Here is a 27,309-nt window from a genome sequence, read left to right on the forward strand (position 1 = left end):
GCTTCTCATTCAGGCATTCAGATATATACAGTAGAGTTTGAAAAATTCAAATGTGTGATTCTGTAACAGATATAACTACTAAAATATTCTTTTCTTTAAGAAAATTATGAAAAAGATGAAGATTCTTTATGTTTGAGGAGAAACACCAGCACATTACCCATTGAAGAAGAAGGTAAACACCTGGAGCCAGGCTGTTTTGTCCTTTATATACTTTATAGATAAATGACTTTTATAAATGTGCATAAGCCTCTATGGACATAATGTAAATTACAGAAAAACACTTTCAAAAAGATGTTTGTAAATCCTTATTTATATATGTGATTAATTGCTCTAGTAGATTAAAATAGTTCGTTTATAGCTGGCATATTTTCTTACTTGATCTTTTCTTCTACATTTTTAAAAACTAGAACCCTTTGGGACTCAATCAGTAAATACGTGGTTTTTATTTCAACCCCAGTATTTCTGTACAGCCAAAATATGTCTATCTTAATGAACAAGCACACATAAAATTATAAAGCATATTTAAAATAAATACAAGGGAATCTGTAAAGCATAAGCTACTAGTAAATAAACTTTCCAATTTGGGGAGGCTTTTTCATCTCCATTTTAAAAAAAAGTTCTAAACTTTAATATTGGGAAATTGGTTCCGAAAGGAATATTAGAGAGAAATTAAGCCTTTCTGAGATTTCTTTCACTTATAAACCAGGTTTCCATGAAGCTGTTTAAACATTTTTTAGAGCAGCATTGTTTTAATATGTAATTATGCCAGAATGTTGTGGTGATCTTTTTAGACTGGGTGCTATGTGCCTCCCTTCTCTGTCAGGCTGCTCTCGGTAGTTTAGTAGCTTAAATCCACTGAACAAAGAACAAGACTACGAAATAATTTTATTGAAGCTTTGTAGTTCTTTAAAATATCTACTACCCCATTATTAAATTATTTATTTTTTGCTGAAATTTTTATTTACCTTTATTATTTTAAAGGAGTATTTGTGTTTACAAAGATATACCTGGAGTGAGATGTGTAAGATCCACTGGTGTTAATTGCACTCTGCCATTTTTACACTAATAGGTGAAGAAATTATTTAGGCTAAAGTGTAAGTGAGTATCAGGAGTAGGGAGAAAGGATAAAAATGAGATAGTAAGTGGGGATGGGTGCGGGCATTGTCTGGCAGCTCAGACCACCTAGTTGGCTTTGTGTGCAAGGATAGACGGGTGAGACTCTAGACTGAGAATCAAGGCTCCCAAATTCCTTTGGAAAAACCTGTGTTCTAATGCATCCATCGACACTAGTGCTTGGTTTCTAGACAAGGGAGTAAGTTGCCACCTCCACAGAAATTTGACTCTTTGTGTGAGCCCGGACAAGTCATTTGGCTTCTCAGTAAGATCAGAGGACTGGACTTCATGATTTTTAAAATCTGTCTGAAATTTTGACTTGGGGCAGTTGGGGAAGGAGGAGAATGGAGGATTGTGCATGTGGGTTGTATGAAGACAGATCTCAGATTTGTTAGCAGCAGCATACAGATTCCCCACTTTCTGCACTCAGAAGCCCACCTGTTTGAGTCACTGCCCGGCTCTGTATGGACAGCAGAGTCAGAGAAAGAGGGTGAGTGAGGAGGTAGGGCTCTGAGCTGACTCCTCTTTCTAACCCTAATCAAGTTGAAAGAATCTGTGTTCACCCCTGCGGGGTGATGCCTCTCTGGACTGAATTTAATTTTGAAAAGAAAACACTCATTTGGGTGGGCTAGTCTCCAAATTAAAAAAAAAAAAAAAAATATATATATATAGTTTATTGTTTTCAGTTTTTCAAAGAGAAACCAAATCATTTTATTAATTTAAGGCATAAGATGTGCAGAACAGACCTAGAGTGAAAGCTCATTAATTCCATTAAATAGGAGGCAGTTAAGAAATCTGAATTTTACAACACTCTTTACATTTGAAATTTGAATGCTAAAAAAGGATATTAAAGTTTTAACTTAGAGTGTGCCTTGTAGAGATTTTTTAAAAGACAACCTCATGAGGAAGAACTATGATGAAATATGGAAATATTTGAATATGACTTGCAAATTCATTTCAACCAGTTTCTTACTTTAGCTAAATATTTTAACTCAATATTGTTTACATAATTTGTTTAGTGAATTTCTTTCCAATTTTTTTTTTCTTTTTACCAATTAGTGCAATTCCAATTATGGGGTTTTATTTTAATGTGCATTCTGTTTCTCAAGTTTTTTCTTATTTTTATACTCATTGTACATGAGTTGCATATATTATTTGTTAATTTCTTCTGTCTGTTTTTGTTAAGGTGTGGCATGGTTCTTCTTTACTCTGTAGAACCAAATGAAAATGAAATAGATAAACTAACATAAAAGGCAGCATGGTTTTTTACTATAGAGACACCAAAAGACCACCAAGTGAAACCTGGAGGGACTCGGGGTCCTGGTTCTTTTAAATAAATGTCAGATAATATATGGACACTTTAATGGAAATGTGTTCAAGATTTAAAAGACTTCTCAGAAAAGAAAATAGTGTTTGAACATGCAGATGTTAGGGTTCTAAATATGTAGAGAAGTAGAGTACCTCATCTATTGGGTGATGAGTCAGACTTTGTATGATAGACAGGTTCTGATCTCCCCTGGTACAGAATGTTAAAATAAGAATAATTTTTGTGGTTTGTCACTAACTTAATTGTGTTGACTGTTTCAGGGTATCCCTTACTGTTAGCTGAAATAGAAGAAATGGAAGATGCACAGCAACAGGAAACTGCCCTGCTGAAAAAGTGGCAAAGGATTATGGGAATTAATTATGAGATAGTGGTATGTTACCTTACCCTCCCTAACTTCCTCATTTGTAACTGTATTTGATCAAGAAGTTCATGAGAGCAATAAAAGTGTTGGTCATAAAGAGTCTTTGAGAAGTAGCAAATGCCCAGCGTTTTTTTCAGAGATCTAAATGTGCTGACTCAGGTATTTAAAAAGTTCAATTTGGAGAAAGTTCTTGATAGTAACCAGGAAACGGAAATAAATGGCATTGAAGTTTTAGAATTCATAAGTCAATATTTTAATATTCCTGGTGGTAATATATCTTATATAAATACTAGGAAGGTTGTTTTTCTGATTATTAAACTTGGGATTCATAGAAAGAATCAGAAAAGAATGACAATATTTACTTAAAGATAAAACAAAAATGAATCATGACCTATATACAAAATTGTAAAAAATGCTTTTCCTATTACCACTCTCATGTATTTATTTTACTTCAGAGGTATGTACTTCTATCTGCTTTTTTCATATCACTAAGGCCATATTGAATGTTTTATGTTTATTAATAGTTTTCATAGCTAGGATAGCAATTGTTATTTGCTTCCTAAAAAGAGGTTTAATAAAGATGATACACATTATCAGCCTTTAGATGTGCACCAGAAAATTTTAGGGATTTCAAAAGGAAAAATGTAATACTAGATTAGGTTGAATTTATATTATTGCTTATAATATCCAAGTAACTCTAGATTAGAAGAGATAAAAGACAATAGATTTCATATATTATTAATAACTAACATTTATTGAGCACTGCGTGCCAAGCAGTATTCATTGAATACTCATGATAATGATCTTTTTTTTTTTTAAACACTCAAGTTGTTTAACAGTCAGTTAAGAAATGAGTAAGTACAGCTGTTACTACCATTCTAAATTGCATTGAGGAAAAAATACAATAAAGCCCAGCTTCACTGTGGTTAATTTAACATGAAAAGAAAGTTGAGATGTTCCGTCTATGAGGAGACTGGTTTGCATAACTGAGACTGCACCTCTTCTGCTGGTAACTGAATAGTGAAGGGAACCTTTTGACTAGCCAAGTGTTGACTAGTCAGATGTCAGACCTGAGACAGGGAACTTTTAATGGCCTTTGTGCACATGGCACTCCCAATCTGTCAAGGGCAGAAGTGTGCTGTAAGTAAAAAAGAATTAAGCTATTTACTGGCTCTCAACAAAAGTAAATTAGACATAGATCTGACTTTAAATTGTTGGCTATGTAGTTATACAGCATAAATGTAATCATGGGGCGAGTGGTACAGTAGAAAGGAGGATTGATGGGCATTGTGAGTGGGGTACTGGAAGACTTCTCAGGGGAGGTGATATATAAAATGGGATTTAACGAGTGAGAAGGATTTCATCCAGCATTAGATTTCAGAGTCAGGTGATGTAGCTTCTGATACTAACCCTGCACATGTTATCATTAGGATGGGAGAGCTTTGTAAATCAGTATTTTTCTCAGGCCGTCTATCCCCCAGTTTCCTTAAGTGTAAAACACACGGGATTAAGTAGATCATCTTTAGTATACCCTCCGATTTTAATATTATAGTGAATGGATTCTTTATGAAAGTGGGTGACTTTCTAATATTCTTCATTATTTTGTAAAATAGTATGAAATAGTAAGTTCATTTTCTTGTTTTAAGCTTTCATTCACTTTTAAAGACCAGTGTTGTCCCTCAAAACAGCATAAGGGAGAGGTGTGGGCTCTAGGCTCAGACAGCTTAGGTCCAAAGCTCTTTTCTAGGTGTGTGACTGTGGTCAAGGTAACCTCTCTGGGAAACGAGGATAGAAACTATATCTGTTCCTGAGAAGAAAATGAGATATTCTGTGTAGTGGAGTTAGCATAGTCCCTGGCACATAGTAAGCGCTAAGTGGGTATCTTTCCTATGCTGTTGTTTGAGCTCAGGTGTTTGTTTTATCTGTGGTAGTTTAGACTACCTTCCATCCTTATCAGTGTCTATAGGCACATCAAAGTATCTGAGGTTCTTGCATCTCGCTGCTTCCTTTTGGTTTCTGTTGGTTCATGAAACTGATAGATAATCAGTGCTCTTTCAAAGGCAAAGCTTTGCCACTTTGCAATACGGTTTTTGAACTTCTGTGAGAAAGTTGACCTGCTTTGAGCAAACATCTATATATATAAAAGGCTGAGCGACCATCTGACCAGCTGGTAGGTATGACATGCACTGACCACCAGGGAGCAGGAGCTGCTGAGCTGCGGTGACTTGTCAGCGGCGGTTCTGGGGTGATGCACCCCGGAACCAGAGGGAAGGGAGCCCAATTCTTCACAGGCCCACGCGATTTTGCACCTTTGGCCGAAGATTATATTGTTACTGGGGCACTGTCAGCCCCGAATCTGGTTTACTGCACACTTGCATTTGCGTTCCACACCCTGTAGGACAGCAACTTTGCTGAGTGCCCTCTGGTACTCCAGGACCCCTCAGGGGATGTCGGAGAGCCGGTTTTGGCCCAATCCCTGCAGGCCAGGCCGAGGGACCCCACCTGCCAAAAGGATCCCGCTCACTCAGTAGAAGCCCTTCAAGCCCCAGCGCCGCCTCAGGTGTGGCCTGTAGGGGAGGAACCGAGGAAGGATGGCTCCAAGGCGTGTCTGGCCCATCTCGCCCAGTCCTGCCCTGCCAGCCACCTTCTAATGAATTTCCTTTCAATGTGCACGAATCCATGCACTGGGCCACTAGTAAAATACATATGTGAGAATTAAAAAATGAAAGAATATTAGAATTGTGATGATTTTTCTTTTTTTAGGTGGCCCATGTGAGCAAGTTCAGTGAGAACAGTGGTTTGGGGATAAGTCTGGAAGCAACAGTGGGACATCATTTTATCCGATCTGTTCTACCGGAAGGTCCTGTTGGACATAGTGGGAAGCTTTTCAGTGGAGATGAGCTATTGGAGGTAAGGAGCTATGCCATTTTACTCTCCCTCCCCAAATAGGATTCTTAAAAGGCTGCAGGAGGTTTCATGGTGAATAAGTAAGTTCTTATTTAAATTTCCCCTCTAAAGGATACTCAAGAGAGATCTACACATAAAATTCCACCCAAAGCAGAAATTTCAAATCTAGATTTGAACTGATTTTCAGACCTAATTCCATGCTGAGTTTGTTTGTTTTCATTACAGAGAACTATAAAAACTTGTTTAAAAATTTTAAAACATTTATTCAATTTTTAGAATATGTAATACATTTACATATTTCAAAATCACAAAGAATGCAAAAGCTTTATAATAAAAAGCCTTTTTCCTATTCCAATTCACCCAGTTCCTATCTCCTTTCCTTAGGTAACTAATTACATTTGTTTCTATGCAACCTTCTGGATATTTTTAATTCATAAATACTAAAGTTTGAATGCATTATTTTGCCTCACTTTTATAAAAAGCATGCTAGTGCATAATATATGCCATTTTCCATTTTGACATTTTCACTTAATAATAATATAAAATTAAATTTTAAAAATAATCCATTTTCCCATTCATCCTTTGGGGAAGTTTTTATTAACTCTTCCTTCCAAACTACTACTCTGGGAGATCATACATGGATGCAAGCTAGTGATCTTTCTGAGTGCTGTAGAAGGTCCACTTCCAACAGACGCTAACCTTGTGTGTAAAACGTTTTCCATAGTATTGTTACAAGTCTAACTACAGTTCTGAGCACAGGAGAACTGTGGTAGTAGTAAAATTTATATTTACTTAATGAAAAATTGTTCTTTAAAGAATATTCATGCTACGAAAAGTTCTTTGTTGGACAACTTCTCTTTTTCCTCAGGTGAATGGCATAACATTGCTTGGGGAAAATCACCAAGATGTGGTGAACATTTTAAAAGAGCTGCCTATAGAAGTGACCATGGTGTGCTGTCGTCGCACTGTGCCACCCACCACCCAGTCAGAATTGGAAGGCCTGGACCTCTGTGACATTGAACTAACAGAAAAGGTATTGGGTAACGGATATGAGACTAATCTGAATATACTGTATAATGGAAAGGATAAATGGTGTTTGAAATTGTTTTTAGGCCTCTTTTCTTTTATTTGGTGTTTGGTTTCCTTATATTGTGCCATGGCTTATAAAGATAGACCTCGGAGTCAGACAGACCTGGGTTTGAATCAGGCGTGGCGCTTCCTAGCTCTGGGACCTTGGGCAAGTCACTTCCCTTTTTTGAATCTCAGTTTTTTCCTCTGTGCAGTGTAAGTCATGTTGCCTGTCTGGGAGCACTACTCTGCAACTAAAATAAGGTCATGTAGGGATATTTTATTTCATTGCCCACTTCATGCTTATATAATTTATTCATACTACCAGTATGAAGTCAATACTTACATTGTCCCCATTCATGGAGCAGAAAATCGAAATATGTAAATAGTGAGTATGTACTATCTTTGTGGTGAGTGATACTTTTATGTAACCTACTGAGCTCAGGGCCTGGCACACATTACTGCTCAGGGAATGGTTAAAATATGGATGGACACATCATTTTTGCATATATTGGTCTTATTTGCACACTATCGAAACTTTAAAAAATGAGAAATTTGAGCTCGTAACATTACATGTCAGATAATACTCTGTGACATTCAGAAACTCCCCTTTTTCTGTTTGCTCATTCTTTTCCATTCAGATCAAAATGTCAAGGAATGGAGCTCATTAGTTTTTCTGAAGACTCACAGGAGATATCTGAAGTTAGGATTTGGACTTCGTATATTTGCAATCTAAGTGAAATCCCATTTAAGATACAGTGAGAGATGATGTTAGGATTTGATTTACATTATACTGAAAAAATCAGTAAGATGAGATAATTTTGAAAACTTTGAAGAATAAAGTGTATAGTTTAATATTCACATGGGTGATTAGAATAGGGTAGAATAATAAACATAAGTCCAAATTGTGTAGTACCCCACATAACCATACACATTTTTATGTGATATAAATGCGATTATTATAATAAAACAGGTGGACAGATTTGCATCCATGGTCCTAGGCTGTGCAATAATTGAATAAAAGCAAAGAGAGTGTACAAACTAGAATTTAATGTATTTTTCTAGATTAACAGCTGAATTAATCTAGAGTCACTTTAATGTATTTTTATCAAAGAAGCTAACAGTTTGAGCCTCTGTTTCTGTGCCAGATGATTTATCATTGTTACCTCATTTAATCTTCAAAAATCTATGAGATGGGTAGTTACGAAGCCAAGGTTAAGAATATTGCTCAAGGCAGCACATGAGAAATCCTAGAGACAATTTTCAAGCCCAGGCCCTTCTGACTTCAAATCTTGTCTGGCCACTGTGCACGTCAATTTATTAATGAAATAATCTTGTGTAAAAGACAGAGATGCTTAGAACCTTTGTTTGCATAAAACATGGAACTTTTACCTTGAGAGATTTCTTCTTGATTTGTTATTTATCATAATAATAATTTTTATTATCAAAATAGCTTACTGTTTTTCTTCTGACTACAGAGGTGATTCAGACACTGATGAAAAAAGTGAAAATCACCCACAATCATACTCTGATATGTAACTGTTGTGTGTGTGTGTGTATACATATATATATATGTATATGTATACACACACACACACACACACACACACACACATATTTATTTATTTTGTTAATCCTCACAGGAGGATATTTTTCCATTGATTTTTTTAGGGGGAGTGGGAGTCAGAGAGGGATAGAGAGAGAGAGAGAAGCATCTATGTGAGAGAGACACATTGATTAGGTGCCTCCTGCATCTGCCCCGACTGGAGCTGGAGATCAAACTTGTGACCTGGGTACATGCCCTTGATCAGGAATTGAACCTGAGACCCTTCCATGAACAGGCTGTGTTCTAACCACTTAACAACACTGGCCTGGGCCCTTTGAATATTTATATATGAGATCTTTGAACCATACATTTTTTAAAATATATTTTTATTGATTTCAGAGGAAAGGAGAGGGAGAGAGATGTAGAAACATCAATGATGAGAGAGAATCATTGATTGGCTGCCTCTGGCAATGCAGGCATGTGCCCTGACTGGGAATCCAACCATGACCTCCTGGTTCGTAGGTCTATGCTCAATCACTGAGCCATGCCGGCCTGGTGCATACTTTTTTTTTTTTTAATTTCAGAGTGAAGGGGGTGTAGGTGATTAAACAAATAACATATATGCATAACCCATGGACACATACAATATTGCAGTAGGCCCTGGGGGGTAGAGTGGGTGTGGGGCGGAGGGGTTCAATGGGGAAAAGGGGGAGATCTCCAATACTTCCAAAAATAAATATAAATTTACAAAAAGAACCATGTAATTTTAATGCCTGTTATAAGTTAGGCATTTCTTCTTGTCTAATAACTTTCAGTAATTATGACCTTAATTCCTAAGGGTTTCCTGATAAGTTGTTGCTGCCCTTAGTTGAGAGTATTTTTTTCTGGAAAGACACTAAGAATCTCCCTTTTTCTTGGAGTGCTGTTATGTGTATCGCTCATCCAGTGCCTCTGAAATAAGAGCTGTCTGGTCTGTCACCAGCCTCATGTAGATCTCGGCGAGTTCATCGGGTCTTCGGAAACTGAGGAACCTGCACTGGAGATGCCCGATGTGGGTCCGGACGCCGGGAAGGTTCACGGGCCTTTGGCCATGTGGGAGGCAGATGTGCAGCACATAGAGCTGGAGAAAGGCAGCAAAGGACTTGGCTTTAGCATTTTAGATTATCAGGTAAATCTATCCGACTTTTAACAGTTTTTAAAATAAAAGATGATATATACAAAGGCATGTTGTTGATAGCAGAGAAAAGGCAGATACTATTTTAGTCATCAAAGGCATTTTTCTTGTTCCTAGTAAAACCTTCAAATAGTAATTTATGTGCTTCATTGATTATCATAAAGGATTTTTTTAAACATTGAATTCCTTGAGCTCTTTTATATTGTAACTCTTGAGGATTTGAAGAATATGCAGAATACATTTTAGGAATTTTGTAGAATACCGTGTTTTTTGTTTGTTTGTTTGTTTGTTTGTTTGTTGTTGTTTTGGACATTGGGGAGTATGTCCAAGCTATTTTTATTGCCATGCACTTAATTGGTGGTTCATATTTTAATGGTAAGACAGAAAGTATTAGATATTTATTGTGGCTGAAGTGAATAGATTTATAATTGGCTATATTATAAATTCCAGTATTCTTATCATTTGACTAAATTCATGAATAAGCTTAAACTGGTCAAATGTGACCTGCAGCCTTGCCTTGCATTGTGCTCTGTAGTGTGAGTAGCTGAGGGAATGCTGCGGCCCGTTGGATAGACACAGCTGTTGCTCCTCATTAATTAATACTGAGCCGGTCGCCGTCTCCGATGTCTCCCCCGGGGTGTGCCGTTCACGGGACCTGATTCTGGAGCCTTGTGCGAATACTAACGTTGCTGTATATCTTACACTGCATCAACAAATTCTGTACGGCATCTCCTTATGCTTCCTTATTTCAAGAGAGAGGCCCTACCTTCAGTATGCTCACAACTACTGATGCTCCAGAGCAGTTATTTCCTATTCAACAAATGCTGGTGTTAATAATTCATATATCTGACATCTGTCTACCCTCAGATGATAGTTATAAAATTTGACAAAAGTTAAAATTATTTTAAACTTATCTGTATAATTTGAAAGGTCAACTCAGGAATGATGCCAAGAGAGGGAGCCTTGTTTAGGGTGAATTCTTCCTAAACTCTAGAGTGAATGGAACTTTTGCCCAGATAATTCATTAGAAGGGTTAACAAACATTTTTAAAGACAGCAGAAACAGTTACCCATCCATTACAGTTCAGGGGGAGCAGCCTGTAGACATATTTCCCAGAAAATGAAGCTGCCTGCTCTGTCCTTTTGCCTTCTGTCAGGACCCCGTAGATCCAGCGAGCACTGTGATCGTGATTCGTTCTTTGGTTCCTGGCGGTGTTGCTGAAAAGGATGGACGCCTTCTTCCTGGGGATCGCCTCATGTTTGTCAATGACGTGAACCTGGAGAACAGCAGTCTCGAGGAAGCTGTGCAGGCCCTGAAGGGGGCCCCGGCAGGAACGGTGAAAATAGGAGTTGCCAAGCCTTTACCCGTAAGAATTTGGATTTTACTGATTGTTTTCAATATTTGCAAACAAAATGGCTTGTGCACTTATTCACATGTTCTTATGATGAATCATGACTTTTGGTACTTTTTTATCAACACAATTGTTACTGGCTTTTGAGAGTAAAGATTTAATGTTGAATAATATTTTTTAAATATAAAGGAAATAAAACAGGAAGTTCAAAAATAAATCCGTAACATTGCTTTGTGCTTCACTTTTGACCTTTTGTATTTGATGATAATGTCATGATAATACAGAATTGAAATATTTTCAAAGAAATAATGCCTTAAAATATCTATACCAATATAGTAGAGTGTTAGAGAAATTAACAGCATTAACAACTAGCAGCGGGATCTTTAATTTGGGTGGGATAAAGTAGAATCTCTGTAGAGTGGCTTGAGGTCCTGCATTCTGTCAATTTCAACACATTTGTTGTCTAATTACTGGAAAATAAGAAAATGAACTTTCCAAAGTGGATTCATCAGCGGGTGGCTTCCTGAGGGAGGGAAGAGCCCTCATGTCATTAATTATTGCAATATTAAAAATAACTAATGACATGCTTACATAATGTCAATACTTTAGTAGGTATAGTGATTGCAACACAGCACTTTAGACTGAATTGCAGTGAAATCTGAGAGACATTCTCTGGGAGATTTTTTTTTCAGTATATAAATATATTCTTAAATGAAAGGGCAAATATACCTTCTCCTAAGAAACCACAAACACATGGATATATTTGCATAAACATCAAGGAAAAATTGTTGACTGTGAAGTAGTAAGCTTTGTTAGTATGTTTTAAATGTTAATTACATTTTTTGTGCCTCACTTTTTACTCCACAAAGAATTGGTAACCTATGAAAATATATTTATAAAAAAAGAAAGGGAGGGAGGGAGAATATGTTAATCTAAACTGAAATCAAACCAGAATTGTAGAAATCACAACAGAAGATCAATATGAAGGTGGATGTAAGAATGAAGATAGGCCATTGGGACTCTGCATATACAGGGTGCAGCAAAAGTGGGCTTACAGTTCCTCATGTGGAAAATAATATAATCAATAAATAATAATACAAGAAGAAACTCTGTGTTTCATGTGCTCATGTCTGTAAACCTACTTTTGCCCCACCCTGTATGTTAAGATTGACCATATATTTGGTTCTGGTCTTTTTGTTCAACAAAGAAAATGGCAAACATTAATTCCATGTATGTTTTTACTGCCCTCAGAAGAATCCATGCCAGTTATTAAGAAGCAGACTGTTTTTTCCTAGCTAGTTCCAAAATAAATTTATTTCATGAGAATGTTCACTATTTCAAATTTCATATGCATTGCAATAATATGAAAAATAGTTTTTATATAAAGTGAGGTTTACTATCTACTAACTCATATTTGTGGAACAAGAAGAGAAACTTTTTTTCCTAAAATACTTTGGTATGTAATTGATGATACAGGGTGATGTAGGCATGACCCTGTATCATCAATTAATAATCTATAATAATAAAAGCATAATATGTTAATTAGAATGACGTCCTTCTGGACGACCTTCCGGACGAAGCTGGGGCTGCGAGGGAAGCCCAGGTCCTGGGTGCCAGAGGGAAGCCAGTGCCGGCAGCCGGGGGAAGGAAGGCCTACTCTTGCATGAATTTTGTGCATCAGGCCTCTAGTCTAACTGTGTTAGCCTATTTTCTCTGAGGTTGGAATACAGATGTTAGGCTTCCTGTCAGTGTGATAAAAGTTGCCTTATTTCTATATGAAGAACTTGTTTAGCCAGAATATTTGTCAGATAAAAATGACCAGACGATTACTTTAATATAAAATATTATGTTGTTATATTGTTGATTTTGATCATCTTTTATGAGAAGAATGAAAAAACTTAGTTGAAAGGGATTCTTATCTAATAGATGATGTTGGTATTCAAATAAATATCCTCATTGTGTCTTAAATACAAATGTTAAATATGAATATCATATTTTATGTTCTATGTTAAAGTCATGTGGTATCATTTAAAAACTTTCCCATTTTTTTCTCTCCTCCTCTAACTTTTTCTCTCTGTTCCCTCTCTCCTCTTCCCTCTCTTTCCGTTCTCTTTCCTTTTCATGATCTCATCCTCACTCGCTGGACTTCATTCTCCATGCAGCTTTCTCCAGAAGAAGGTTATGTTTCTGCCAAGGAGGATTCCTTCCTCTACCCCCCACACTCCTGCCAGGAGGAAGGGCTGGCTGACAAGGCCCTCTTCAGGGCTGACTTGGCTCTGGTTAGTGGCCACAGCTTTTCAAGCTTTCTTTCAAAAATCTTATGTCTTATTTTATCTTGCAAAATATTCTAAAGTCTTACTGTATTCTTTGTTCATTATTTTTGTGAAACGAAACATTTTCTCATCAACTCCAATAGTTCTAATTCAAAATGTGAAGAAAAACAAACTTATGTGAAAACTATTTGTTGGATTCGTGGAAAATGTTTTTAACAAGGCATTATGTCAACAGGTAGAATTAATCTTTACATCATACCAAATATTTGTCGGAGTACTTGTTTGCTCTCATTTCATACTGAGTCTTTCTAGGCATTCTTTTACTATTTTAGCATTTAGCCAGAAATCAGCATTTTGCCTACCTTTTAAGGAGATAACAGGTCTCCATGGACATTATGCTAATACTAGAGGCTTGGTGCATGAAACCTGTGCACTTGGGGAGGGGGGTTCCTCAACCTGGCCTGCGCCCTCTTGCAGTCTGGAAGCCCTCAGGGGATGTCCGACTGCCACAGAGGCGGGAGTGGCTCTCCACACTGCTGCTGTGCTCGCCAGCCATGAGCCCGGCCCAGGGCTTCTGTCTGAGCGGTGCTCTCCCTGTGGGAGTGCAGTGACCACCACAGGGCAGCTCCTGCATTGAGCATCTGCCCCCCTGGTGGTCAGTGAGTGTCATAGCAACTGGTTGTTCCACTGGTCGATTTGCATATTAGCTTTTTACCAGGTGTACCAGTGAATATAATGCAGATTTTATAATCAAAGAAAACATGATAATTTCAAAAGAAATATCAAAAGTGCTTTATTCAAAGTAATGTCCATCGCTAGCTACACATTTCCCCCATCTTTCAGGTAATTTGTGGATATTGTCCCAATAGAACTTTTCTTGTTTTGAGGCAAACCATTCAGAGGCCCAATTTTCCACTTCTTCATATGTTTTGAAGTGCTGCTCAGAAAGTACATGTGCCATCGATCAGAACAAGTGGTAATCTGAAGGAGCAAGATTTGGTGAATACGGTGGGTGGGTTAATACTTCCCAGGCAAGATCTTTTAACGTGTCTTTAACTGGTTTTGAAGTATGTGATGGTGCGTTATCATTAAGCAAAATTACTTTGCCGTGTCTTCTGGCCCATTCTGGTGGTTTCACGATCAAAGCGTGGTTCGTTTTGGTTATTTGTTGTCGGTAGCAATCAGTATTAACGGTTTCACCTGATTTTAGAAGCTCATAATACACCACACCTTCCTGATCCCACCAAATGCAGAGCATTGTCTTCTTTCTGAAGTGATTTGGCCTTGCAGTCGATGTTAATGGTTGACCTGGATCAACCCATGATTTTGTGCACTTGGGATTCTCAAAATCCACTTTTCATCACTAGTCACAATTCGATGCAAAAAATACTTTCTTTTGTGCCATTGAAGCAACATTTTTCTGATGACTTTTCTGTTTTCCATTTGTCTTTCGTTCAGTTGATGTGGCACCCATTTCCTTCCTTTAAAATCTTTCCCATTGCTTGTAAACCATCGGAAATTGTTTGCTGAATAATGTTTAATCTTTTTGCAAGTTGTTTTTGAGTTTGACATGTACCTTCATCCAATAATGCTTGTAATTGTTGGTCTTCAAATTTTTTCGGTTGACCTGGACATTCTTTATCTTTCACATCAAAATCATCACTTTTAAAGCATTTAAACCAGCGTTCACAAGTATCTTGAGATGGAGCATGTTCACCATAAGCTTCCCAAAGTATACAATAACTTTCTGCAGCACTTTTCTTCAAAATAATGAATTAAAACTTTTCACAAATGCTCTCTTTTGGCACAAAATTCGACATTTTTAAGCATAAAAGTATCTGTGATGTTAACACCTTCAGAAAATTTGACATATGAAATTTTGAAGCTTGCTGTCAATACAACAAAACAGCATACATATCAAATCGCATATATATCAACATATGTGTAACTCTATCTATTGAAAAAAAATACGCATTACTAACTGGTACACCTGGTATTATGTAGGATTATGTTAACACTTCAAAACTAGATAGTTTAGAACTCTATGAATTACATAAAGTACTCTGGTATAAATATGTAAAATAGTCTCCAGCCATAGAAAATTCTTTTGAAATGTTGCAGGTCACAAATGTATCATTGTCTCTAAAAGTGTCCAGAGAAATACATTTTTTTTCTAGAGTTGACATAGCTTCCTTGAATCTCCTTAAATGAATACCAGTCAAAGAGAAGATTAGTTCCACTTTTCTGTGAGCTCAACATCTTATGGTAGGAAATGTCCTGGGTCTTCTCCCTAACTAGCTACATAATCTTCTATTGGTCACTCAACACTGGTGTTTTTATCTCGACAATAATTAGATGAATTGATTGTAGGATCTCTTTTAAGATTCTGAGGCATCAACTAAAGGTATACAAATTATTTTGAGACATTTTTTAATGTTACTTAAAACAAATATTTTTCTATTATAATATATGGCCCAAGGCTTAGTTAATACTGTCTATTTAGATAGCAGATGTTAAATATTTAATGTTTGAATTATGGTACATAATGTACATTCATAAAGGATAAATATCCACATAGATACTCACTAGTGAATTTGAGCATGTATTGAAAAAATGTTATTAGAGAAGTTCATTTTGAAATTGTCCATCTCTATTCCTCTCATGTTTTTTGCAAGAATATGACCTGGTGTAATGTTTTAGTGCAACTTCTCCTGGCTAAATGTGTAAGTTGGAATCACAAAGATAGACAACATATCAGGTTTTGCCATTAAAGCAGAAAATGCTGATAGTATTGTATAAGGGTAGTATTTATGTCGGCTCTACCTATTCTGAGATGTAACAGTGAGTGAATTGTAAGGAGAGCTTCAAGCTTATCCTGCTTTGAATCTTTCACTTGGTTCTGCCACAGAAGATAGTAATAGGTTTTTTAGATAATACGTAGTGAAATTTGCTACCTCACTCTATGTGAGTTATCCAACAATAGCTGTTCATAGCTAATAGTTTTACCATAACTAGATCATAATTAGGCACCTTGTTTGCTAGTGTAATTTCAGCATGAAATGCCAGATTTTTCGCTTTGGTTTCTGATGATCACCATTAAGTTTTGGGTCTGCAACTTGAATGGTTTTTAATTCTATTTAAAGGCATTTTAAACAAAATATATCATCTCGGTGTGATTTACGAATAGAGGATTGTCTGGCAGTCCTGTTGAAGAAGTTTATGTTAGTTGAATAGGAAAAAAGCTGACCTCATTCATTTTATTATGAAATTCTAAGATTTGAGCAGGTATTATTTTAAAATAAGTGAACTGGGAAAAAGGCAAATATTTCCCTTAATTTATGACATTTCTAAACTTAGAATTTATCCAGGTCCTTTATTGATTGTTACCTTTAGCCCTTTATTGATGGGATAAAATAGCCTTTGATGCCAGCGGGCTCGGCTACAGGTGAGCAGTTCATCCTTGTACTCTTGCATTAGCCTCTGAAGTGTTGAAGAGGGTGAAGAGGTCATGTAGAAAATAGCATAGACAAAGGAATGACACTAGGGACCTTTTGGTCTCAAGTGGAGACTTTGCAGTAGAACAGAATTTCCAACTGACATTATTGTTTTTATCCCTAGGTGGACACAAACGATGCTGACTTAGCTGATGAATCTGCATTTGAGTCTCACTACTCTCCCGACAATGACAGCATATACTCTACTCCAGCCTCTGTTTTATCTCTTCACAGTAGTGCTTGTAGTGATGGCCTGAACTATGGTCCCTCCCTTCCATCTTCTCCTCCCAAGGTACAAAGGGAATGCCATCTCATTTATGGGAGAACCTTGTGTGTACTTTTCCAGAGGGTACTGTTTATGCAGGGTTGAGTTGTAGGAGTAGCAAGTCAGAGACATTATGTTTCCCAAGTCATGGAGTCAATTATTGGATTAAAGTTCAGTTTCATTTAGGTGATGTTGATTGGGTCATTTTTAGACTCCCAGGGACTGTTTAATTCTAGGGTCTGTTATGCAGAGTGATGGACACAGAGGTTCAAAGCTGTAATTAGGATTTTCTTGTTAAAATGAAAAAAATTAATGAAACTTATTTCTCAAATTGTGTTTTTAACTGTGTCTCCTTTGGAAAAATTAGAATTATTTTGTGCATGCAAAGTTGGATAGTAAAATATTTCTTGCATTTATTTAATATTTACTAGCTAAGTTAAACTTAATGCTGTCATATGATTTTATATAAAATGAGACCAAAGAATACACAGAAATCATCGTGAATAGCAAAATATGTTTAAGTCACTGGATATGAATGAAGAATTTGGTTGCTATTTGACATATCTGTGCCATTTCTATATTAGAAATAAATTATTGGTATAAATGCTCCAACTTTGTTCATTTTCTTAGTGACATGATCTATAATGTTTAATAAGTAATATTTTAAAACCTACCCAATCTTTTGGGTGTTAAATGGTACCTTACTATTTAATTTGTGGTTCCTGATTACTAGTGAGGTTGAACACTTTCATATATTGGCCATTCGGTTTCACTTCTATCAGTGGCCTCTATGTTTATAATGGGTTGCTCATCTTTCCATTGATTTGTTGGCATTGTTTATATTTTCTAGAAATTGATATACAAAGCAATTCAGTGTATTTTTATGAGTGTGTGTATGTGTGCAATGTGTTAAAAAAACTAAACGTGTAGGAATCGTACCTTTCAACTTCAGGAAAGTAGTTATTCTTGAAGATAAAAGGAATCATGAAATTTAGCTTAATACATTTTATTGTTGTAAGTAGAGAGATTGAAGAAAGTATGGCAAAATGTTAGGATCTGTTAAATCTTGGCAAAGCTTTTATATGTGGATATATATGTGTCTTTAATTTTCTATGTTGGAAATATACCACCAATAACAGTTAAGATAAAAAGAATGGACAATAATTATTTCTTAAATATGTGAAATATATATTTTCCACATAAGTTCAGTGGGAAGGGAATTTGAACCTATGAATAAGTTGGAAAGTAGAATTTTCCTAGGTCTAGCACAGTTTTCCTGAATTAACAAGTATTTTTGGCCAGAACAATCAAAGCATTTTCTTTTATGTTCGAGGTACACCTGTTATCCTTGCAAATGATGCTGGGCAGTCTCTTTGAATTGGTTTGCAAGGTATAATCTTGAATGGAGCATCTGCTCCTCTCTCACCACACCTGAGCCTGCCTCTGTGACTGCGTCCTGTCTGGACCCTGTTCAGCCTTTCCTGGCCTCAGGGCTGGAAGCTGAGTTCATCTCCTAATGGAATCTCCTAATCCACAGCATAGCACAATTCTTGCCAGTGGGACAGATTGCATTGTTTAACTTTGTAATTGTTACTTAAAGGGATTACACAATCTGCATACTGAGAAGCATATATTTTACAGGGCAAATGCTGGCTGTATGCAGCACAACATATTGGCTTACTGAAGTCTGTTTGCCTCCTTTTTTTTTTTTTCATTTCCCAAGCAGTTTACTCTTTTGTTGAAGCAAATTTTGGCAAGCTGGCTTATCAACTGAAATATTTAAACTGCAAAACAACAAAGAAAGCATTAATGAGGGTGTTTTAAAACAAATTGTGAAACTCCTGTGTGCTTTTAGTTTTCTTTGAGAGTAGCACTGTTCCTAGGAAGTGGTGAATCTCTGCACCGTTTTTGTTTTGTTTTGATTTTGTTTTCTGTGGCATCTTTTTAGCATGTAGATATTTACTAGAAAATTGTGTGTAAATAAATAAAAATTAGATGACGCACTCATCTATTTGTCTCTTTGCACTAAATTTATTTTCAAAAGACAGAATAGTAATTTGTTATGAAATTTCAAATTGACTTTTTCTTAAAGAAAGTGAGCTCAGATTGCGACTTTTTAATTGATAAAATAAGATTGTATAGCATATGATAACTGATGTGAAGAAGGATGAAATAGATTGTGAGGATCTCAGTGATTCCTCAAGTTTTTGACTTTGCTAAATATGTAATCCTATCTAATAAAAGAGTAATATGCAAACTGACCATCACTCCAACACACAAGATGGCTGCCCCCATGTGGTCAAAGATGGCTGCCCCCATGTGGACCCGAGATGGACACCACAAGATGGCCAGCAGGGGAGGGCAGTTGGGAGGGACCAGGCCTGCAAGGGAGGGCAATTGGGGGTGATCAAGCCTGCAGGGGAGGGCAGTTAGGGGTGACCAGGCCGGCAGAGGAGGGAAGTTGGGGGTGACCGGGCCTGCAGGGAAGGGCATTTGGGGGGGAACCATGCCGGCAGGGGAGGCCAGTTAGGGGTGACCAGGCCTGCAGGGGAGGCCAGGTAGGGGCAAACAGGCTGGCAGGGGAGCAATTAGGCATCAATCAGGCTGGCAGGGGAGTGGTTAGGGGGTGATCAGGCTTTCAGGCAGAAGCGGTTATGGGTAATCAGGCAGGCAGGCAGGCCAGCAGTTGGGAGCCAGCAGTCCTGGATTGTGAGAGGGATGTTCAACTGGTCATAAACGGGCAGTCGGACATCCCTCGAGGGGTCCCAGATTGGAGAGGGTGCAGGCTGGGCTGAGGGACACACACCCCTGTGCATGAATTTTGTGCACCGGGCCTCTAGTAAGTCTTAAATAGCCTTAAATTGTGTCTGGAAGCACATGGAATTTTACCTGTGTCCTTACATTGGTGAGGGGTCTCATCACCGTGGTCAGGTGTGCTGGAAGGGGTAAGACCTGGTCCCCCAGAGCAGGGACCCACCCTGAAGGGAGGACTTCCCCAGTGCAGAGCCTAGGTCCTGCAGCAGCTCAGACCCCCACAGGACCTCAGCCCCAGGCAGAGTGAGCTCTCTGTACAAACTCTGTCATCGGAGAGCCTGTTCTGCTATCTTTTCCTTTTAAAGGAGTGGTGTCTCCTTACTTTGATTAATTATCATATCAGGATTTGAGGGAAATAACTATCACTCACAAATCTGAAAGGTATATCTGCTTCCAGGGCATTTGGATTAATAGAAGCAGGCCATTGAAATGTGGATTTTAAAGACAGAAAGCCAGTGGGATTTTTCCTTTTTTACTGTTCTAGGTTTTAATTTTTTGATTAATCTTTCTTATCCCCTTTTCCTTATCACCTTCACAGACATAACAAATGCAGAGATAATTGTTTTCAAACTTAAATGCTTCTAGACTTTTGTTTAAAAGCTCAACATATTTTTGGGGAGAGGATGCTTTCATTTATTTTTTTCCTATTTGGGCTTAAAAATAACACCCAATAAAAATGTAATTGCTGTGTAATGAGTCTCCCCTTCTCCAATCCTCACCTCAGGCCCCACCCTCCCTCTTGCTGCAGGCATGAAATGATTACTAGTTGTACATGTCCTCCATTTCTGAGCATCAGTCCCCTAGGAGATGCTGTTGATTCTAGTGCAGTGAACTTGGTGTTTGTCAAGATAGAAACTCCTTTTTGCACCTCCTAAACCAAACACATCTCATGGATTCTGTAATATTAAAAAAAATTCCCAAATCTTCACTTATTGTCATTCTATAGCCTAGAATATTGCTATCTTTACATCCCTGTTTAAAATATGTGTAAGTTTTGGAGAGGGTTAGTGTGTCAAAAACTAAATCACTCTAGTCATTTTCAAGATGATGAAAATGGTTGTGGAAATCCTAGTGACAGAACTGCACGTTTTCAAAATATAAAAGATATTGCCTTTCTGCAGAGGAGGGCCAGTGCATAAACAATAAAGGACGTATACCCTATCTCAGAAACAGTGGGGAGCAAGGTAAGTTGGAATAGCTGTGCTTATGACATATTTTCCAAAAGTCTGAAGAAGCCTTCAGTGGTGGACTGCTTGTTAGAGAAAAGCAGGTTGTGTCCAGTGAATGTTTAAATTTAGCCAGCCTATGTAAAAATATATTACCTGGGTAAATACTGTGCCCAAGTATAATCTTAGCTTATTCATTACACTTAAGAAATAGACCTGTTTCAAGTAAATTTGACATTTTTATTTAACCTCTCCCCTATTTTCCCCCCCAGAAAACAAGACTATATCAAGTGGAGGCACATGTTAGATGGATTTTTGGTATCAGCTTCATTTAGATACCAGGTTGCAGTTATTTTTGGACATATATGGGGGAAGAACGGTTTTGCTTTTAGATCCATAAGACTTTTAAAAATAAAACTCAGTTGGTTGTTCAGCAACCAGAAACGTTTCTTAAGTAGGCTTATGTTGTCTGCTGTGTTGATTAGCTCTTTCTTTTTGTGTGTCTCTGTTAACTCCTTCATGAATAATGCATGGAAATTTGTTACTCGATTTACAGTAAACCCCAGCTAAGGAGGGCAGCTTGAACTCTTTTTCTGATGAAAAGTGGTTTTTGTTGTTATGTTTATTTAGGGAGTGGGAGAGATGACTTACTGCTAGTTATCATGATGAATTTAGAATACAGAAGCTAACCAATTGCCTTAGTAAGTACACTGCTATTTTTAATAAGACTGAAATAATCAAAGTTGGGTGGATGAGCTAACAGGTTATTGATTAGGTTCTCCGAGTGCAGAGGAGGATATTTTTCTATCATTTTTTCCCGATGATTCTAAAGATGTTATTTGCTTGTTTGGTATTTCCATTTTTCTCAGTTCTTTGTACCATGAACATGTTAATTCCATAGAGATGAAAACTTTTTTGAGGGAGAGGAAAGATAATTGTGTTGGAGCAATTGATTACCCGCTTAGAAAATATGTAAAGACTCCATATCTCACACCACACCCTGAAATAAATTTTAGATGGTTTAAAACTGAATCTGAAAACAAATAAATTATAAAATAGAAGAAATATACTATAAAGAATTTTGTTTACTTTGTGCAGAGGAAGGACTTATTAAGCAACATTAAGTAAAACCCAAAAGCACACAAAAAAATTGACAAATTTAATTGTGTAAAGAATTTTGTTAAAAAATACATAAAGAATTCTTGATTACATATAGAATTTAACTCCTGCATGTATAGACCCTACAAACTTAGAAATAACAAGCTGGGGAAAGATTTCTAGTGTATATCACAAAGACTTTATATTCAGAATATGTCAATGGCCACAGTAAGTGAATACCATCTGATAGAATCGTTGGTAACGAATACCAGTATAAAAGAGAGTTCACAAGAAGCATGCTATCGGCATGTCCTCACCCATTGTCAGGGTGCACGTAGTAAAGCACTGAACCACTAATTGGAAGCCCATTTGATATGCACAGCATTGCAAGCGTGCATATCATTTGAACAACAGCTCTAATTGTAGGAGTTTATACTAAATAAATTTTCACAGGTCCACAGAGATGTGCAGTAAAAATAATAGCAATGACTAATAGTTATCAGCCACTTTCTAGTAAGTCAGGCATGTTTTTAGTACTTTGTAATTTTAACTCTCTGTCCTCCCACCATTCCTGTACTGGGTCCTATTATTTTCCCTAATTGATAGAGGAGGGAACCAATGCACAGAGTACATGTGAGTAACTTGTCTAAGCTGAAAGAGGTACCTCCTGGTGGAGCCAACATCTCAACTGAGGCAGCTGGGCGCCAAAGTCTGCACACTAGGCCTTTCCAGACATCAGGATATTTTGTAGCCTTAAGAAGATTGAAGTTGACTTTTATTCATTGACATGGGAATCTCTCATGTCAGGGTATAAGTTTACTTCAAAAGAGCAAGTAGCGCCCTGGCCAGGTATTTCAGTTGGTTAGGGCATTGTCCTGTACACCAAAAGGTTGAAGGTTCAATTCCTGTCAGGGCACATACCTAGGTTGCAGGTTCGATCCCCGGTTGGGTGTGCACGGGAGGCAATTGGTCTGTTTGTCTCCTACATTGATGTTTCTCTCCCTCTCTCACTCCCTCTCCTACTTTCCTTCCTTTCTCTCTAATATCAATAAACAAATCCTTGGGTGAGGAAAACCTCTGTAGTGTATGGTTCTGTTTAGGTTTTAAAATGTATATATGTGCTTGGATGTGTGAGTGTGTACATTTGGGGATACAAATGAATTTTATAGCAAATGAATTTTAAAATCTGATTCATAAACACACAACTGAAGCCAACCAGTTTTAATGGGGAGAGGACCAGAAGTAGGAGCCACACAGGAAGACTTTAATATAGTGTGCATACACACTATGCACCTGTATGGCTTGAATCTTTTCCAGTGAAAATATATTTATATACTACTTTTATACTTTCAAAACATCCATGAAAGAATTGAAAATTGATAAGTTTATTCAACAGCAGCAGTTCACGGAGCTACTGCTTGCCCAAAGCACATAAGTGATACAGTATATCTGTTGTAAGTACATATATATGTTTATGTAGAACTATAGAATTTTATTAGAGTTTAGGGAATTTTAGAAATTAATATAAAGCCAAGAGAGGTTCGGTAATGTACAGATTGTTAATGAGAGAGCCAGAATTCGAACCTACATCTTATAATACCCCATTTTAGTGTTTCTTCTGTTATAGCTTGCACAATATTTATGAAAAATTTCCCTACAATAAATGAATTGTGTGGCTTTCTGTTCTTCTCCATAAATACCTATAAATATCTGTTGAAATAATTTTCCCTCGAAGGTTCTTGTGAATCTGAATCAATTAATATCATTCTCTGTATACATTTGATCTTATAATACTTAGAAACTCAGGCTGCTCTTTAAATAAGATTTGGAAATATGTTACTTGCTTTCCCATTTAAATTGAACTCCGAATGATTTTATTTGTGAATAGAACATACCAGTGTATCTAAATGATCTCATATACAGTATAGTGTACAAGTGTAACATGAGATGTATGATTGCAGGAAATGTATTGAAAAGCATTTATAAAAATAAAGGTATACAGAATATCAGCTAAGTGATGAATTTGTATGTTTGCTAATGCTTTTTAACTAATGAATAATTATGTTGTGGTTAGGTTTCTTCCCCACTAAGTAGTCAGTCATTAAGAAAGGATCCTACAAAATACTTCGAAGTAATTCTGGCCATAATTTTTTTCTTTTTTATTCTCTCATCATCAGGATGTTACTGACAATTCTTCAAATCCAATACTTGATCTGCACGTGCCCTTGGAAGAACTCTACACCCAGAACCTCCTGCAAAGACAGGATGACAGCCCACCTTCCATTGACTTGAGCATGGGACCTGCTTCTGGGTTTATTGTAAATGATTATACACCTGAACAGCAATATGGGTGTGAAAACACAGGCATGTGGGCTGAGTCTCACCTACCCAGTGAAGTTTTATCCAGTGCAGAGCTTACTTCTCTGCTGCCGGATTCAACGGGACAGGTACTATTTTAAAGATACGGTGTATGTATGAGGATGAGGTCATGAGGTCAGGGGCAGGGAAATATTCTGGATCTGCTCCCCACATGAAGCTGGGGCTCTCCTGATGCTGAGGTGTTCCAGAAGCCAACCTATGAACTTGTCTTGGTTATGGATCCTTGTGGAATCAAGCACAACCAATGAGAGAACATGTGTGATGTTGAAATCATATTCCAAAGTCTAGTTTCCTTTTCCATGTGACTTTTTGTTTTTCTTTCCATCAGGGCTCTGAGTTCCTAAATCAGCAGAGCTCTCTGGCCTCTACTGCTGAGCGTGCCATGCTTCAGAATATATCCAGAGACGTTTTTGAGAAGACGATTACCATAGCAAAAGGCAATTCTAGTCTAGGTAAGTTCCTTATTTTCCACACATACCTCCCCAACCAACCCCCTCACAAAGAGGAAAAATTGAACCAGTTTTGATATTTTTGGCTATAGATAAGAAAATAGATGTTCTAAATTTTACTGTAGTTTTTATGGTTTCTCTTTTTATGTACTCATTATTTTTCCTGAAATGGTTAACAGGTTTGTTTAGTTCAGACTAGCTTAAATCCCTTACTCTCTTAATTACTTAAAAGTATGCAGTGGACTCATTTACATTCAAGTAAAAGATACACAGAATTGTTTGTGTATGAAACAGCAAATCAGAAAAGGAATTCTTAGAAAATGAAAAGTCAGCAATTTGGAATTCTAAATTCTTTGGAAAAGCAAATTATTAGCTTTTTTGAATGTTACCAGTTATGCATTAAGTCAGTTTGTATTTAATTTCTTTCATTCACTGAAAGAAAGACTAAAAAGACAGCCAGGTGTGCCACTACCAAAATATAAATGCGAGTTATAATAGTCCTTCCCAGGTGGCAGGATTTTTGTGTCCTTTCTTAGCCAGAAGGGGTTGTGGCTAGTTAATAATCATACAGCCTTCAGAGTTGGGCAAAGGAAACTTTCCGTAAAAATGAAATCCTAATTTTAATAACTAAAGCTCTATTGAGGCAGAGCACATTTGTTCTTTTTTTTTTTCTTTCCAGTTAAGCTGTCATGTGACTCAGCTCTGTCCCTAGTGCTCTCCAATGGAAAGTGGGATGTAGGCTGTTAGAACAGGTGCTCTGAATGCAGAGTGTTGTCCAGGCCTCTGGTCAGCTCTGTTTCAGAGATGCCGCTCCTTCTGGGATGTGACCAACCAGTGCCCTTTACATGGATATCTCACGGCAGGGTCTTGTTTCCTTGTTAAATTTGAGACTTGGCAAAGGAGTCCAGCAGGGCTTACGTGGTGAGTGGGATTCTAGTCTATGTCTCAGGCTTGATTTTGTTCCATTTGGTGGTGGCTGGGTTCTACCAACAGCAGCTAAATGGAGAATTATAGTAGAGAATGTTTACTTAGTTATAACATTTCGTATATATTTACGTTTAATAGAATGGTATAAAATGTAAACTACAGAACTTCCTGTAATTCACTAATTTGAGACAGATATTATAAATATCAAAGCATGTCAGAAATAGTTCATCTGCTAATGCAGTGTTTCTGGAAGCATGTTACTTAGAACACCTGTTCTGCGGGATGTAAGTAGGAGTTATACATCGGTTCCACGTTAAGAGTTTGAAATGTGATGAATTTAAGGAGATGGGCTTCTGTTTGTGCTATATCTCAGCATCTTTAATACTCAGATGTGCATGTGCCTCTTTAAGAAGAAGTTATGGAGTGCAGCATTTCTCTCATTTATTTTGCCATAAAACCCTTTTTTTTTTTTTTACCAACTCATAAAACAGAGATTTTGTAAAAATATCTATTGTTTTGAGAAACTCTATTCTATTATTTTCACCCAACTATCGAACGTTCATTTTTTTTCTTTATTATAGCCACTATCTAGAGACAACATGAAGCAGTTACTTTTCTCAAGGAACATGAGTTTAAGAAATTAGCTAATTGACACATAAAGTTCTAAATGCATTGCATACTGTGATAGACACTCATACATAGAACATTGAAGGCTTAAAAGAGGGAATAACTGATTCCTGCTCTCCGAGTGTGTGCAGTTTAGAAAGGTTTCAAAGAGGAGAAGATATTTGATTTAGTGCTTTAAAGACGAGGAGTAGAGTTTTACCACAGAGTTGAGGAGTTAGGAAAAGTTGGAAGTGATTAGAACTAAGGCAGAGAAATGTGAAACATTACTGAGTTTTGTTTGGTATGGACGAAGTATGGTGCAGTGGTGAGCAACGTAAGAATTGAAGTTAAAGGTAGAGTAGATGGAAGACAGCTGTGGGGTGGGTTCGTGGACAGGACACAGGACTTCTGTTGTAACACCCTCCTGGCTTAAACTCCTACATACGGTGGGAGCTAAGGGCAGAAGAGTGACATGATGGGGTTTGTGTTTTAGGAAGGTCATGCTGGCTTAGTTTGGAGAATTAGATTGGAAACAGTTGGGAGACTCTTGTAAGAGCCATGGTTTGAGTACATCTGATTTTACAATCTGAACCCTTTAGCTTGCTTGCTTATTTTTAGTTTGCTGAGAGAATGAATTTTTCAAATCTTTTTCTTCATCTGTTCAGAAAAATCACATGGATTTTTAATATATTCTATTAAATCATCAGGATATTATTATTATATTTTAAATATGTTTTAATTGATTTTTATGGAGAGAAAGGGACAGGGATAGAGAGATAGAAACATTGATAAGAGAGAAACATAATCAATGGGCTGTCTCCTGCATTCCCTCACTGGAGATTGAGCCGGCAACTCGGGCGTGTGCCCTGAGCGGGAATCGAACTGGTGACCTCTTGGTTCCTGGGTCGATGCTCAACTGCTGAGCCACACTGGCCAGGCCAGACATCTTACTTTTTAAGTGTGGTACAAGATACCTAACATACACTTACCA

The 27,309-nt window shown here is 37.2% G+C and overlaps 1 protein-coding gene across 1 annotated transcript in view; it reads left to right on the forward strand.

The window, feature by feature from the left end:
• Nucleotides 1–27,309, forward strand: part of MPDZ (multiple PDZ domain crumbs cell polarity complex component) — a 183,624-nt gene that overhangs the window by 88,236 nt on the left and 68,079 nt on the right. Inside the window, exons 12-21 of the mRNA XM_054727012.1 lie at nucleotides 101–172; nucleotides 2,701–2,810; nucleotides 5,565–5,711; nucleotides 6,577–6,741; nucleotides 9,305–9,490; nucleotides 10,653–10,862; nucleotides 13,010–13,126; nucleotides 16,739–16,906; nucleotides 24,135–24,404; nucleotides 24,665–24,788. Coding sequence (XP_054582987.1) covers nucleotides 101–172; nucleotides 2,701–2,810; nucleotides 5,565–5,711; nucleotides 6,577–6,741; nucleotides 9,305–9,490; nucleotides 10,653–10,862; nucleotides 13,010–13,126; nucleotides 16,739–16,906; nucleotides 24,135–24,404; nucleotides 24,665–24,788 — 1,569 coding nt within the window. The remainder of the gene's footprint in view (nucleotides 1–100; nucleotides 173–2,700; nucleotides 2,811–5,564; nucleotides 5,712–6,576; nucleotides 6,742–9,304; nucleotides 9,491–10,652; nucleotides 10,863–13,009; nucleotides 13,127–16,738; nucleotides 16,907–24,134; nucleotides 24,405–24,664; nucleotides 24,789–27,309) is intronic.

Source organism: Eptesicus fuscus, chromosome 15 (genome assembly GCF_027574615.1).
Source record: "Eptesicus fuscus isolate TK198812 chromosome 15, DD_ASM_mEF_20220401, whole genome shotgun sequence".
Classification (NCBI taxonomy): Eukaryota; Metazoa; Chordata; class Mammalia; order Chiroptera; family Vespertilionidae; genus Eptesicus; species Eptesicus fuscus.